The sequence below is a fragment of the Oryctolagus cuniculus genome, chromosome 8 (genome assembly GCF_964237555.1).
Source record: "Oryctolagus cuniculus chromosome 8, mOryCun1.1, whole genome shotgun sequence".
In the NCBI taxonomy this organism is placed as follows: Eukaryota; Metazoa; Chordata; class Mammalia; order Lagomorpha; family Leporidae; genus Oryctolagus; species Oryctolagus cuniculus.
In genome coordinates this window covers 109,639,576-109,655,440 of record NC_091439.1, presented here as the reverse complement: position 1 = coordinate 109,655,440, position 15,865 = coordinate 109,639,576, and the positions used below count along the sequence as shown (strand labels likewise).

Genomic DNA, 15,865 nt, shown 5'->3' with positions numbered 1-15,865 from the left:
ATCCCATAGCCTCCGCCACAGGGCAGCCAGGAGGGGGTGTTATTAACAACAGCTAACAAGCCCGGGAACCCAGGCACTGCAGTCTGGGGGTCTCTAGGGCGGGCTTGGGGCGTGGTGGGGGTTGGGGGGGCTTTTTCTAATCAGTGCAGAAACACAATGCTGTCCAAGCAACCGAGTGCTGGCTGTGGTCTCAGGGTTTATCGCCTCGTGTGTGCGTGTGTGCGTGCTGCCTGTTGAACTGGGAATGCCCCTAAGCAACCAGGGAGCTGGCCTGACCCATTTTTGCACTTCTTGTGCCTGCTTTGTGCCCAGTGAAAGCAGCAGGCCCTCCTTGTGCAATTCCCCATCCCGCGGCCGGTTCTTTCACTTATTTATTTATTTTGTAGAATTGCCTTGTCTGGAATTAAATCGCAACACGGGCTCTCTCCACCGACTCTCGCGAAGCCTTTATCCTCGGCATCATCAGTTGATTGAAGAAGGAAATCTTGAATTCTCGCTCTCAGGCATAATGTTAGTCTAACTTCGCGATTCCCGCTCACCCCCGCTCCAAAATGGATCCGAGGACGAAATCGAGATCCCAGAAACTGGCCGTGAGGGACGAGCGTTATCTGGGTCCGGTCTGAGGCCCCCCAGCTGGGCAGTGGGCTCCCGGCAGGGCAGGGAACGCGGCGGGGCTGCGCCCTGGGCCCCGCACCCCGCACCCCTGCGCCGCGCACCCCCCAGGCCCGGCTCCTCTCCCAGCGCAGCAGGCGCCCGCACAACCTTGATGAATAGATGAATAAATAAATTTAAAGAGAGGCAATTATGCACATTGATCATCCTCTAGTACCGATAATTTTGAAGTGATTAGCTTTTAAAAATCATTTTCCTTACACCGGCTCGGGACTTGCGGACGGGAAAGGGCGGGGGAGGCAGGGGCGCGGCCGTGTCGGGCGATCCCGGGCGTCGGGCGCGGGGTTCCGCGGCGGCTTCCCGCGCTCAGCCTGCGCGCCCAGGCCCCCCGCAGAACGCGGCGTCTGCATCTCGGGGCGCGCAGGGAGAGCACGGGGCACCCGGTCTCGGAACCAGAGCTCCAGCAGGGGCTCCCGGCGGTCAGCGCCCTGCTCTCGGGCCGCTTTCCAAACTCGCTTGCGCTGCGCACCTTGCAAGGTGCAGTGAGCAGGCACCCCGGGGTGGGGGCAGCGGTGGCAGCCCCGTGGGCCCCCGCGCGGGCGCGGGCGCGGGCGCAGCCGGCGGCGCCCAGCTGGCGACAATTCCTTTATTTTCACCTCGCTGAGGGGCCGGGGGGATCGTCGGACACCCAGGCCGGGAAGCCGTGCTCCCCTCCCCCACCCCACCCCCTGCCTCGCTCCCCTAGGCGCCTCGGGGGCGAACGCCCGGGCGCCTCCAGCCACGCGGGCGGGGGGCGTCTCCCGCAGCCGCCCCCTGCCCCGCCCGCTCGCCCGTCCACGGGGGTCTCGCACGCGGCCACGCCCACCAGCCGCAGCGCTGGGCGTTAGCATAGGTTCCCGAGCAGGTAGAGGAAATGACCATCAGCCGTGACCTGCGCCCCAGCGCCACGCGCCGGCGCCCCCTCCGGCTAACAGGAGCCGAACGGAACGCAGGGGGCCCCCGCCTCCTAGCCCCGCCCCTGACCTTTATTGTCCCGTGGCACCTGCCAGGTGGCGGCAGGGTGCACCCGAGCGCGCGGGCAGCAGCCCCCTCGCTCCCCCTCCCGGGGGGTCGGGGGGAGCGCCCAGACGCCCGAGGAGGGGCTCCGGGGTCCCCGAGGCGCAGCCCCCGGGACCGCACGTCCGAGCCGCAGAGGCCCGAGGCCGCCGGGCGCGGGCGGGGCGGCGCGCAGGGGCGGGGCGGCGCGCAGGGGCGGGCGCGGGAGGAGGGGCCGCGGCTCGGGGGGCTCGGCTGTGCGGCGCGCGGTGCACTCGGGCGAGGGCTGGAGCGCGGCGCGGAGCTCCGGTCCCCGCGCAGCCGCCGCGATGAGAGGCGCCCGCGGCGCCTGGGATCCTCTCTGCGTCCTGCTCGTCCTGCTCCGCGCCCAGACAGGTGGGAGAGCGTGGCGGGCGCCCGGCGGCCCCGGGACCCCGCTGCACCCGCGCCTCGCTCACCTGCGCCGGGCGCCCTCCGCCGCCGAGCCGGGGGTCCTCGGCGCACCGGGGCAGCGGCGGCGGCGTGCGGGAGGCTGCGGGCGAGTGTGCGGCGGCTTTTGTGCCGCCGGCGCGCGGGTGGCCGGGGAGGCCGGCTCGCCCGGAGCGCGCCGTGTCGCCGGGCGCGGCGCGGCCGCGGCTTCCTTTTGTTAAAAGTTGCGTGTGTGTGACCGGCGGAGGCCCGGCCGCGCCGAGGGCGAAGTTGGAGCTGCCGCCTTAGCCACCGCGGGCGCTCTTTGTGCCGGGCGCCGGGACCGACCCGCCACCGCCGCCCGTGGAGGCGACCCCGGGAACGCAGGGGGACTCCCCGGCTGGGGTTGGGCCCCCGGGGGTGGCGGCCACCTGGCAAGCTGGACAGGGCGTTGGGGAAGCCGCCGCCAGGTTGCACGTTCCTGGCTCGCCCGTGTGGCGTCTGCCACGCGCCCCGGAGCGGCTGGCGGCTGCGCTGGCCGCGCGGAGCAGGGACCGGCCGCGGCCGCCTCGCGGCGTCCCGGAAGCCTCCTTCTGGGCGTGTGCGACCTGTCCTCGCAGGTGCCCGCTTTTGGGGGGGGGGACTAAGATTAGCGACGCTCCCCCTTCCCCCACGTGGCGTCCACGCTCCAGGGCGCCGTGGAACTTTCTGCAGGTGCAGCTCGGCTCTCCACGCTGTCGGCGGCGTCCGCGCCGGGGCCCGGGTCCCCAGGTGGAGGGGCCCTTGTCAGACCCCCGGTTCCCCTTCCCTGCCGCCCAGGTGTTATTCGGCCGCCCCCTGGAGCAGCCCACCACGCAGACCCTTAAGGTTGCCCTGGTGACGTCCGGGCGGCGACTCCGCCTGAGCCGGAATCGGGCCCTCAAAGGAAGCGGCACAATGAAGTATTGTGCGGCTGCTGACCACCGGTCAGTTCCCCCAGCCCGCCAAGTCCCCGCACGCAGCGTCCCGGCCTCGTGACGGGGTGGGGACCGCTGCGCGCAGGAGGGGGCGGCAGGGGTCGCCGGGGAGTGACCCGAGGCTGCGCGCCTTGCAGTTCTGTGCCTTGGGCGTCCCGGTGTGGGGACCGGAGCCCGGCAGGATGTGGGGAGACCGCCGGGGTCTTCCCTTCTCAAAAACTAAGTGGCTCAGCGGTTTGCGCCTCCCTTGCGAGTAGCCCGTTTTGGCGAGGGGAGTTTTCAGGGCTGGCTCCTGGCGCGCGCGGTTTCTCAGGCGTTTGCTGGCCGCGTGCCTGGGGCAGGGGGCTTGGATTTTCTGGGGCACGTCCTGGGGAGGTCCTGAGCGTGGACTTAGCGCCCCCGACCCCGCGCCCCCAGGCTGCTGCTCCTGCATCGGCTGCAGGTGCCCAGTGTGTAGCGACGGCGGCTCCCGCCGCCCCGGCTGTTTACGGCTCCCGTGCCCAACAGGATGAACCTGCGCGGGGTAGTGAATCATTGCCTCCCCGGTTCCTGCACGTGTGGGGCCGGAGTCATGGGCAGCAGCTGGCCGCGGGGCTATTATCCTGCTTGGAATAACAGGATGGTGTTGGAGAGGGAGCCTCCCGGAGTTCCTCTGCCCCTCCGTGGCTTTCCCAGCGGCCAGCCGTGTGCCTTGTGCCCCTGCCGTCATGTTCATGGCGCTTCCACCACCGTTTCGAGCGGGCCCTGGGCTCCCTCTCACCTGGGTGTTGCACGCAGTTGGAAACCTTGCCAGGCCGCGTGCGGGGGGCTTTCCCTGCCGGATCCCTCACTCGCCAGCGGCCCAGGAGGTGGCGCTGTTCCCAGCTCTCCTGGAGGAGCCACTTGGCCCACGTAATCCGTGGCAGAGCCCGAGACCTGCCCCTGGTGCCTGCCTGACTGTCCTTCGGCACAGCTCTCAGCAGCGGGGAGGAAACGCTTAATGAGCGCACAGCAGGTGCCAGGCATTGTCGGAGGCGCTGGGAATCTTTGGGTGAAAAGACCCCGGGTCGCAGGTAGTAGAGGGGGCTTGGGATAGGTAGGCGTTTGACTCCCTGGATGAGCCTTGGGTCTTAGCTGTTCCATCCCAGTTAAGCTCCCCACCAAGCAATGGGCAGGACTGCCCCAGAGTGATGGCACGGTCAGTTGGCATCAACCCCACCCCCCATTCTCACTCCAGAGTGTGCACACATTAAGCGCTGGTGCAGCCTGCTGAAGGGGAAAGCCCACCGTGGCTGAGCCCGTGGGCCGTGCGCCCGCAGCCCTGCACAGCTCCCGGCTCCCAGCCCGGGAATGAGCCGAGCGTGGGGTGGGCTGCCGTCCGAGCGGCTTAGGTCCAGATGTTGCCTCGTGTGATGGATTTTGCTGCTGTTGTTGACAGCCGGTAGAAGTTACCCTTAGGATTCTGAGTCACTTCCTGCAGTCTTCGCCAGCCGACTCGGGAGGGGCCCCAGAGGAGGCGGCCGTCCACCAGGCTGCGGCAGCATCTCCCAGGGCGGGGATGCAGCCAGCGCCTGGGTGTGTGCGCTCCTGTGCCCCGTCTTTCCCAAAGCAGGCGGCAGGAGGCCAGGACGCAGGGTCCCACGGGTGATTCCACGGCTCCGAGTCCCGAGCGGGGCGGCCGTGGAGGGTGAGCCTGGCCTGGGTCGGGGTGGGGGTGGGGGTGGGGGTGGGGAGGGGGCTGGTTCTGACGTTCTGGGGTGTGATCCTGCGCTTCGTCTCGCCCAAGGTTCTCAGTGAGCAAAGAGTAGTTGTAGCTGGTAAGGGTCACTCGCTTCGTGTGGCCTACGTGAGACTCTAGGGAGTATGTGCGGATCTAGAGGGTTTGTGTCCGGGCTGGGTCTGGCCATCTTCTTGGAGACACTGGTCACTTGCATGGCTTGGACTTGGACAAACTACTGAGCCTCGCTGGGCCAATCTTGGTATAACATCTTGCAGCAGAAGCAGAGAATCTGAACTTTATTTGAGAGAGAATGAGGGAGCGAGCGAGAGAGCAAGCGAGCTTCCAGCCTGTGGTTCACTCCCCGAATGCCTGCAGCAGCCCGGGCTAGCAGGCTGAAGCCGTACGCCTGGGCCTCCCACATGGACCTCGGGCGCTTTAACCATCATCTGCCTCTCAGGGTGCAGCAGCAGGAAGCTGGAACCCAGGGACCCCGAAATGGGATGCAGACATCCCAAGCCGCCTCCTAACCGCTGTACCCACCGCCCACCCCGCTGCTGCAGGGGAAACTCGTGGAGCAACGCCCCAGGGGTCGCGCCGGGCGTGCAGGTTCTGACTGTTGTCCGTGGTCATTGTCCACGCGCCAGAAGCAGGATTTTCCCAGGGCCGGCACCGAGTCAAAGGCCGAATCCCCCTGCTGGCCAGGACCTGGTGGCTGGTTTTTGGATTCTTCCGTGTGAGTGCCCATGCGCACTAAGTTGGTGCTGTGCACAGGACGTAAATAAACTTTTCCTGTTGGCTTGGGTTTTTATCGCTGCTGATAAATGATAGTTGGAATCACTGGCCTTGGAGAACAGGTGGATGTGGCCCCTTCTGATTCCCAGGGAGGGCGGCAGCCCCTCCTGCCCCCGCCCCTTGTCTCTGGTGGCTTCTGCGGGACGGAGGTTTCGTCCCTGATAATTTCCCATCGCCTCCGCCTCGGCCCTTGCCGCCCACGTTTTTGGTCAGGACACTTCCCTTAGACACCTCCCGACGCCTCCCTGCCTGCCAGCTTTTCTCCAAACTTTAAGCTCCCGCGAAGTGATTCTGCAGAGCACATGGCGTCCGCGCTAAGAGCTGGGTTTCTGAAATCGTCACCCTGGGACTGAGAACTGTGTGGTCTGGAACCAGACAGGAGCCTCCCCGGGCCCTGCAGTCCCTCATCTGTGAAATGGGGCCATGGGCAGAGGGCTCTGGCGTGGGTGCTGCAGGCACGGCGGCCCTCCTGGAGGAAGCTCGCGCACTCCACCTTCAGGCTGGGTCTTTCAGGTTCCGCGCCAGCTTGGTCTTGTCAAAAAAAAAAAAAATTTCGGAAACAGTGTAAAACCAGATTATACAGGATGTTTGAAAACCTTTGGTATTAGGATGAAATTTATACATTTGACGTCGCGTTGTTTTAAAAGTCCGCGGTTAGTGTACTTCTCTCCCAGTTCTTTGTTTAACCTGGCTCTCGGCTTACTTTCCAGCAAAGGAGACAGATTTCTGGATGGAAGCCTAGGGACGGAAAAGTCGGGAATGGCCGCTCTCTGCAGGGCCCGCGGCCCCCGTCACCGTTCGCAGTGGCTTGCAATGCACCGTGAGCGCCCGGAGCTTTGCGGGACCCGCCTTTCCCGGAAGCGCAAGCACTGGACACAGAGCGGCCCTCGGTGAACGCTGGTCGAGTTTCTCCTGGCCCCGGGCGGTGCGGCCCAGTGGGTTAACACGCTGCGTGGGATGCGGGCAGCACGCCGCCTGCAGTCCCGGCGGCTCCCCGTTAGGACACTGGGGAGGTGGCAGATGATGGCCCGAGTGCTCAGACCCCTGCCCCCACCTGGGAGACCCGGATGGAGTTCTAGACTCCTGGTTTCCGCTTTCCAGCCCTGACTTGCAGCCATTTGGGGAGTAACCCTGGATGGAAGGTCTCTCCCCCTCCTCTCTTGCTGTGCCTTTCAAATAGCAATAATGAGAACAGACAAGCCCCTTTCCCCAGCTCCTGGGCCACGCGTCCGATGTAACAAGTGCTCAGGAGACGGCCTGGCTTCCGTCTCGCAGCTGGGTTCCCACAGGGCCACGATGCCAGCGGGGCACGGGGGCAGGGTGTGAGGACACGGCTGTGATGTCCTCGTCCAGCCCTCGCGGTCGGAGGGCGGGAAGTACGAGGGGACTTCAGAAAGTCCATGGAAAATGGAATTGATACAGAAGTTGGTTTTGGTGCGAAGGGTTTTGAAATCCATGTATGGCTGTTTAATAATGTGCAAGTCCCATGGACTTCTTGAAGCCGCTTTGTAGTACCCGTCTGGGATCAGTAAGATGTCCTTGTGGGAAATAGTGGTTGAGGTTGATTTCTACACCTTTTAAAAAAAGATTTTTTTTTGAATGCATTTGTAAGAGTGACAGAGAGAGAGAGAGAGAGAGAGAGCGAGCGCTTCCATCTGCTGGTTCACTCCCAAAAGGCCCACCACAGCCCCGGCTGGGCCAGACTGAAGCCAGGAGCCGGGAACTCCATCTGGGTCTCCCATCTGGGTGCAGGAGCCCAAGCACTTGGGCCATCTTCTGCCCCTTTCCCGGGCCATAGCAGAGAGCCGGGTCAGAAGCAGGGACTCCCATAGGGTGCTGGCATCCAGTCAGCGCCTCAACCCACGGCTCCCACCCCAGCCTGACGATTTCTTCAAGGGGGGGTCACAGGGTCATCGTGGAGGCATCTCTGATCTCCATGTGGGTGACGGCTGGGGCGGGGAGCTGGAGGGAGAGAGGCTGGAGAGGCCCCCAGAGGGAGGGGAGTGCATCTGGAGAACCTGGCCCAGTCCCTGAGCGGGGCTCAGGAGTTGCCCTCTGCCTCTGCGCACGGTGCAGGCCCCCTGCCCCACGGTGGGGACGCTGGGTGCGATCCTTGCCCTACAACTTGGATACCCCACTCCCTTGGCAAGGCTAAGGGAGAGTCATTTTTTTAAATTTCAGTGAAGCACACGTGGTACCGAGTTCACGGCCTTAACCATGTTCAAGTGTGCAGGGACAGCCGGATGTGTGCAGCTCGTCCCCGGCCCCAGGGTTCTGCTCTCCGTCTCTGAGTTGGAGCAGCGTGCCCCATGGGAACCTTCTGGGGGGCCTCTTCAGAGGGTGGTCAGCCACGGCCGAGAGCTGGCCGGGACAGTCGCCAGCTTCGGGCACCTTCGGCTGCAGGGCCTGGGGGACACAAGGAAGACAGAGGCGTGGCCCGTGAGATCTGGGGGCCTTCTGTGCATGGGGTGGGCTGAAGCTGGGGCCCGAGCTGGGACCATCTGCTGCTTTCCCAGGCACATTAGCATTGGAAGTGGTGCAGCGGGGACTCGAACCGGGGGCGCTCTTGATAGGGGACATTTTGGGTGTCGGGGATGAGGGCGCTGATGGAAGCTTGTGGCCGTGGGCCCCTGGAAGGCACTGAAGACAAGTGGATTTGTGCCGCCCCGAGAGGATCAGCGAGGGAGGGTGGTGAGGACGTGTCTAGTGTGTGGGTGAGCAGCGTGACAGCACCGGAGCCAGTTGTCCCCAAGGGGGAGGTGTCTGTGTGTGCATGTTTTGTCGTTTGCAACAGTTCTTTAGTGCAAGGATCTCCTTGTTTTACGCGAGCTGGGTATGGGGTTTGCTCTGCGATGGGAGCCCAGCCAAGTGGAGTGTGGCTCTGGGGCTGCCTGGCCCGTGAGGCCCCCAGGGAGTAAGGGCAGGAGCAGCTGGGAGCAGCCGGGCTGCATACTCTGCGCCCTCCCCACCCCCCCCACCGTGGCTGTGCGGTCAAGTGGTCCTCGTGTCGGCTGGCGGGTTGCAGCCGGATTGAAAACGGCCTGTGAAGAAGCCACGGCCTAAATGGGGGTCCTTGATCTGTTGGGGGAGGGGTGGCCGCGACCGCGCTGGGTGAGGGACGGTCCCGGGTCCAGGGGCTCGGGGGCCTGTCGCCCACGTCCCCCTCCCTCCTCCCCCTCCCTCCCATCTGTCTTTCCCCCTGGTCATTTCACGGTCACCGCTCGCACTCCATGGCCCACCTGGGACCAGCAGGCTGTCCAGTGGTGGGGCAGGTGGTGGGGGCGAAGCCATGCTCCAGCGGCTTCTGGGTGACGACACCTCGTCACCTGTCACCGCCCAGGACGGCATCCTTGCCTTGAAGGTGCCTGGGGTCTGTGGGACCCTCAGTACTGGGTAGATAGACGCTCAGGTGCTGAGACGGGTAAAATAGGATGCAGACCCCGGGTGTGCTTCCGTCGGACGTGGGCGTCGCTTCTTGAGTAGGGTGGCGGCTTCTGGGCGGAAACCCAGGCGTGGGCTGGGACCGGGTTCCGGTGTGGACGGTGCCAGCAGCCGGGGCTCCCGCAGGAGGGGTCTGCGGGGATCCGCGCGCAGGAGTGCCGGGCGGAAGTCCTCGGGACTCTGATTCCTGAGTAATTGACGTATTGTGACAGTGCCATATGTGATGAGATGTTTGTGCAGATGAAGCCTGGTGACGGACCTGCTGAGTCAGAGGTGGCAGCGGAGGGGGTGGGAGGTGAGCTCGCTGCCGCGTGGTCACCTGTGCGGTGCCTACAGTGCGAGCTCAGGACTTGATGCGGACTTTGCGCTGTTTGTGTTTTTAAAAAAACTCCATTTTGAAAGGCAGAGGGACAGAGGGAGGGAGGCAGAGTTTTTTTTTTTTTTTTTTTCCCCCGCCTCTTGGTTCACTCTCCAAATGCCCACAACAGAAGCCGGGAGCCCGGACCTCAGTCTGGGTCTCCCACATGGGTGGCAGGCACCCACAGGTTGAGGCGTCACCGGCCACCTCCTAGGCTGTGCATTAGACGTGGGAGTGGAGCTACGGCTGAGACCGAGGCGTTCCCACGGGCACGTGGGCCTCCAAGAGGTGCCATGGCTGCAGTGCCAACTGCCCGCTCCGTCCTCTGGTCGTCTGCAAGTCCAAGGCTGATTGATAGTCTTCCCCCACCTTCCTCTCCCCTCCCCCCAGCCAGGATTCCAGATCTTGTGGCATTCTGGTCTGTGCCTGTTACCAGGATTTAAACATTCAGTAAGATGGCAGCCTGTGTATGTCAATTCCTTGGTTAAGGCTTCAAACAAACCCTACGCCTTGATAAGGATCCTGTGTGTGTGGTTTGAGGCACAATCTCTCCCCCTTGTTCGTTCTTTTCTTTTCTTTTCTTTTTTTTTTTTTTTTTTTTTTTTTTTGAAAAGCAGCACAATGGAGGGAGGGAGAGAGAGAGAGAGATATCTTCCATCTGCTGGTTCATGAATGGCTACTTTGGTCAGGTGTCTGGGCTGAGCCAGGCAGGAGCCAGGAAGCTGGCACTCCATCCGGGTCTCCCACACGGGTGGGTGTCAGGGGCCGGCACTTGGGCCCTCCTCCGCTGCTTCCCCAGGCGCATTAGCAGGGAGCTGCACCAGGAGTGGAGCACCTGGCCTCGTAAGGGCTGCTGGTGTGGCAGGTGCTGGCCCCCAACAAATGCCTTGTTCTTGACCAGGTGGGGCAGGTGGAAAGGGGAGAACCGGCTCACTCCTTTAAGGAGTTGGTGAAATGCCCCCCTTGGTTTGCTTGGTGTGCGGTTACCCAGGTGAGTCAGTTATTTCAAAGAATGGTTGTTAGCCGGTAATCTCCATAGAATAGCCAGGTGGATTCCTGAGTGGGGGGAGTCCGAACAAAGGAGGGCGGTGGGGGAGGGCTGTTATCAGAGAGAACTTTGGAAATGCATACGGGTCTCTGTTGGAAAGGAGCTCAGTGAGCCCCCTGTGTAGACAGGGATTCTGCCTAAGGCTGCCTTCTGGGGAGAGGTGGCTGGAGGCACTGGCTATCTCTCTACTGGGTTAGAACTTGACTTAAAAGGAAAACAAGACTATGTTTAAAAAAAAAAACCCTCCAGAATTCTACTTGGAGAGCCTGGGGGGAGGGCAGGACGGGTGTTTGGCTTGTACAACACTGTGGGTGCGTCTCCGCCCAGGGCCCCAGGGTGGGTGTTCTGTGTAGCTGCAGGTGTGCTGTGTTGGGCAGGTTTGCAGTGAGAAGGGGGTGACAGGTGATGGCTCTGAGTGACGGGTGTCGTGAGGGTCGCTGGTGGGCGCTTGTGCTCAGTGTAGTCTGGTTTTGTCACAGGGAAGGAGTCCTGAGGTTTTAGTTGGAGCAAAAAGCGTCAAGAGGCGCCCCTCTCCGCCTGCCTTTTTTTTTTTTTTTAAGAAGCTAGCATATGTAGAAGGGGCTGTGGATTTTTTTTTAAGGGAGATTGGAATGTGTTGCCTAATTTGCATTCTAGCATTTTCAAGGGATATTATTTAAAAGGAGCCTCCTAGTTTCAGAGCCACAGCCCAGAGAGAGGCTGGCCGCGAGGGGCGGTAGACCTGGGTGTCTGTGCGTGACCCCCGTGGCTGCACAGCTCCTGCTTGGCCCCCCACCCCCGGCCTCTCTGCACCCAGCCTCTGCCAGGCTCCCACAGGTGTGTTCCCGAGACGGCACTGAAGCTGGGGTAAGGCGGTGAACATCCAGGCAGACCCCTGGCCTTGGGCTTATGCGCCAGTGAATTCTTGGTGTCTGGAGACCCTGGGTCCAGGAGCCCAGAAGGAGAGGAAGGAGTGGGTCTCTCGTGGGTCGCAGTTGCATGTCAGTTTCCCCGGCGCCCTGCTGTGGCGGGTGGGGGTGGGGGTGGGGCAGGTCCTGGCAGGAGCGAGGACCAAAGAGAGGACAGAGGCTCCCTGCGAATGAATTGCTGAGAGTGTGTTGGGGGTGCACTGGGAAAGCCTTCCCTCGCATGAAGCCAGAAGCTTTACAGGGCCGAGCGAGGGGTGGTTCCTTCCAGAATGTTCCAGAAAGTTCTTCCATAGCTGGGAGCGGTGTCAGGCATCCATGCTGGGTGCTGTCTGGAGTCTCTCTGAGGACTGGGTGTTCTGCAGCTTCTTTCACTGTTCTTTCCTCTTTCTCGTGTTAAACTCCAGTGCACTTCCGTTTTATGGGAACCATGTTACGCCGATGGCTCTTGGCATTTGACCGTGCCATTTCTTTTTATTATTTTTTTTTATTTGAAAGTCAGTGTTCTAGAGACAGAGGGACACACAGAGAGAGGTCTTCATCCACTGGTTCACTCCCCGCGAGGCTGTAACAGCCAGGGCTGGGCCACACGGGAGCCAGGAGCCCCATCCGGGTCTCCCACGGGGGCGTCGTCTGCCTCCCCGGCGCCTTTGCGGGCAAGCAGAGACAGGGTGGGGTCCCAGGCACGTGGTTGTACGTGGCACCCAGCCCCCGGCTGAGCGTCTAGGCCCCTTTTCCAGACTTGGTTTCCCGTCTTGGTGATGGCTCCGTCTGCAGTGGGTGCTGGCTCGGTGGCGCAGGTGCCTGGGTCCCACCTCAGAGCACCCAGGTTCTGCCCCCAGGTCCCCTGCTGACGCGCACCCCGGGAGGTGATGGCTCCATCACTGGTCCCTCCCACCCACAGAGAGGCTGGGGGACGGGGCGGGAGGACGGGGTTGAATCTCTCCTCTGGCTTGATTTAGCACCCCCCGCCCCAGCCCCCCCAGGCATCTGGGGAGTGCACTGACACATGGGTGCTCATTTACGTGTGTTCTTTCCCTCTGAAACAAACAGAAAACCCACGGAACTCTGTCCCACAACAGGAAACGAGCAACTTCGTGACTGCGCACAGCGGTTACACGCTCGTCTCGCCTCCGCGAGTGTGTGAAGCTGTCCGTCTGTCCGTCTGTCTGTCCGTCTGTCCGGATGTCCTGCGCTTCCGGACACTTGGTTTTCGGAGGCTCAGCTCGGAGGTGCCGCAGCAAGGGTGTGCTGATGGCGCGCTCACGGGCTTGTGGTCTGGTTCCTAAGGTCAGGCCGGCAGAGAGCACACCCTGGCCCACCCCGCCTTTGCTCAGATGCCGGTACTGTTTTCCCGTGTCCTGCCGCGAAGGGCTGGACACTGAGCTGGCCGAGATAACCGAGGAAATTTTTTTTTTAATTTTTAGCCTTGCAAGTCCAGTCCCTTTTGGTGCTGGCTGCTGAGGGCTGCTGTGTCCAGACTCCGCGGGGCGCCCTGATGGCAGCGCCGAACCTGGTGCCGCTTGAGCGCATGTTGTGTCGTCTTTGCCCGCCTGCTGTGTCTACCGCAGTCGCAGATCCTTGAGCTCCTTCCTCATTTGCTTGAGTTGTAAAAGGTCCTCCTCTCCACCTGCGGGAAGGCCCGGCCCTCGGCTCTTGTGTTCGCTTTGTTCACCCCTGGCTTCTGATAGTTCATCTCCCTCGACTTCAGTTCCTCTTCGGCTCCTTCACATCGGTTTTTGTTCCTTAGTTTGCTCGGCCGGCCGGTCCCTGAGCCTGCGCCCGGTCCCCGAGCGTGCAGCCAGTCCCTGAGCCTGCGGCCGGTCCCCGAGCCTGCACCCGGTCCCCGAACGTGCAGCCAGTCCCCGAAAGCGGGGCCGGTCCCCGAGCGTGCATCCAGTCCCTGAGCCTGCGCCCGGTCCCCGAGCGTGCATCCAGTCCCTGAGCCTGCGCCCGGTCCCTGAGCGCAAGGCCGGTCCCTGAGCCTGCGCCCGGTCCCCAAACGTGCAGCCAGTCCCTGAGAGCGGGGCCGGTCCCCTAGCGTGCGCCCAGTCCCTGAGCCTGCGCCCGGTCCCTGAGCCTGCGCCCGGTCCCCGAGCCTGCTGGATTCCGAGGATCGCTGTCGCTACTTCACGGTATCTCTCATCGCTTGTGTCTCTTCCCGTTCGTTTCCAAGTGCAAGGTTGCAGTTGTGTGTCCTTGTCGGGATTTTGTCAACGTTACGGCTATCATCCTGCTCCTTAGGTTTTCCTTAAAACGCTGTCTCTGGAGTTAAACTGCAGCCCCCGCCCCCCCACGCTGAGTTTTCCATTTTCCTGACCTTTTGGGAGGCCCAGGCAGGCAGTCTTTGCACCTCCAGGCGTCCACTCTCGGTTCTTCCCATGAGGCGGTGAACACACACTGTGCTTCCCCCACCCTGCGCTCTTCCTCTTCCTGGTCCCATCCCCACTCCCTGCCTCTCCAGATCTTGTATTTGCTCGTTTTGCTCTTAATTCCACTCCCAGCTGATTCTCCTCAGGGTGAGGCTTTGTCCTGGTCAATACATGGGAATCAGACCACCACCGCTTAACATTCCGGCACACCCCGGAACATTCCAGCACACTCCAGAACATTCTGACACACCCCGGAACATTCTGACACACACTCCGGGACATTCCGGCGCACTCTGGACCATTCCGGAACATGCCGGCTCACTCTGGAACATTCTGGTGCTCCCAGAACATTCCGGCGCATTCCAGAACGTTCTGCCATGTCCGAGGTACATGGTTTTAGGTGACACAGGCGTCTCTGCTTCACCTGTAGAACTGGAACCTGCCAGCTCCTCTCCCAGAGTCTGGGGCTGCTCTGGGAATGGCCCGAGGCGCTTGTCAGGGAGAACCCCATGATGACCCCTCAGCCCTGGGGACCGTCCCCACCTCTGCCTCCCTAGGGCGGCCAGGCATGCTCTCGCCTCCCTGATTCTGTCGTGGATGCTGTCTGTGGGTTTTTGGGAGAGTCTGTGCCCGGGCCAGCACATCTGCAGCCGTCACCATCCACCACTTGGTGTCTTGACCTTTTGACTAAAACTCGGTGACCTTTGGGTCTGTCAGATCCGGCCCGAAGACTGCAGCATTCCCTCGCTAGTAGCTGCTTTCTTGTAAATAGTATCTTGCAGGGCAGTTACACAATGGTTTGGGACAGGAGTCCATGGCATGGAAATAAACCCGGTACGGCAGGTGACAAGAGGCAGGGGTTGAAGTCACCCGGGTATAGTCCGGACCGGGCGACTGTGCCACTGGAGGGGGCCACACGTCCACCCTTAGCCCGCTAATAAAGACCACCTCATTACTTAATGAGCTCATTTTCCCCTCAGCCCCCCCACATTTGCATATCTCTAATTATAGTCATTTGGAAAAAAAAACGCTGCCAGGGCTTGACATAACATTAATTTCGATTTCCAAAAATACGAATTTGCTTCCTCCGGCTGGCGCGGCCTCCGGCGGCCGCTGGCTGAAATTCCGCGTGAAGGGGGCAGTTTCAGAACCGGCCTCTCCTTGGGTGGACCCAGAGCGTTCCCAGTGGGCCGGCTGGGAGCTGGGTTCTGGTCTCGTTCCCCCCCAGAGACCGAGGACAGAAGAGAAGCCCCTGAGCGCGTGGCGGGCATGGGGCGGGCATGGCCTCCCGGGTGCCCGCAGGGTCCCACGACGGATGCCACCGCCGGACACGGACCCTGCGTGCTGGCGCAGGCAGGGCCCTCGGTGCCAGTTTGAAAGGACAAACGGGATGGCGCCCGCTGCACCAAGGCCAGGACTCAGCAAGCCCTCCAGGGGCTCTGCTTTGCACACGGCACAGGGCTTTCCCCCCAAGGGGCTCTGTTTTGCACACGGCCTGCCCAGGGGCTCAGCCTCTGCTCCCCTCCCCCAGGGCTCTGTTTTGCACACGGCACTGCACCGGCTTGTGGCTGTCCTGTCCCTGCCGCTCCCAGGACCCTGGGCTGGTGCAGGGACCGGGTGACCCCCAAGGTGTCCCCCACAGTTAGGGAGGCCTGGCCGCCCCAGGCCGCAGGTCCCACACAGCAATGCACAGAGCTGAGTCGGGCGGGAGCACCCAGAACCAGTGGAAAATGGGTGCTGTGAAAAAACCACGTGTGGGTTTCATTCATTCATTTTTTTTTTGCACTGTTAACAAGTTTACTTTCTAATTCCATTTTATTTCCAAAGACTGATTTATTCGAAAGGCAGAACTACAGAGACACAGAGAGATCCGTGTACTTATTATGGGCTGGCTCACTCCCCAGGTGGCTGCATAGCGGGGAGCCAGGAGCTGCATCGGGGTCTGGTGGGTGCAGGGGCTCAGGGTGTGCGCCATCTTGTGCCTTCCCAGACATTTCCAGGCCTTGCACCCGCGCTCACGTGGGCTGCACAGGGCGCCCCCCAGTCCCACGGTTGGGGGCTTTGTGTCCTGCCCCGAGCCCTGGTCAGCAAGCAGCTCCTGGCGCATGACAGGGGCACCCAGGAAGTCTCCGGGGCGGTGGCTTGTCCTCTGGCCCTCCCCGGGCCTGCAGGGGCCAGCACTGTTCCCTCCCCCCCCAGGTCACTTCATGGAGGAAGAGACGGGTGTCTGGGTCTCTCC

The 15,865-nt window shown here is 62.3% G+C and overlaps 1 protein-coding gene across 4 annotated transcripts in view; it reads left to right on the top strand.

Annotated features, from left to right (window-relative positions):
- The first annotated feature begins 1,887 nt into the window (after positions 1-1,887).
- KIT (KIT proto-oncogene, receptor tyrosine kinase) overlaps positions 1,888-15,865 on the top strand; it is a 69,059-nt gene continuing 55,081 nt past the window's right edge. For all 4 annotated transcript variants that reach the window (XM_070047087.1, XM_070047085.1, XM_070047088.1 and 1 more), the window contains exon 1: positions 1,888-2,043. In XM_070047087.1, coding sequence (XP_069903188.1) covers positions 1,977-2,043 — 67 coding nt within the window. In that variant the 5' untranslated portion in view covers positions 1,888-1,976. The remainder of the gene's footprint in view (positions 2,044-15,865) is intronic.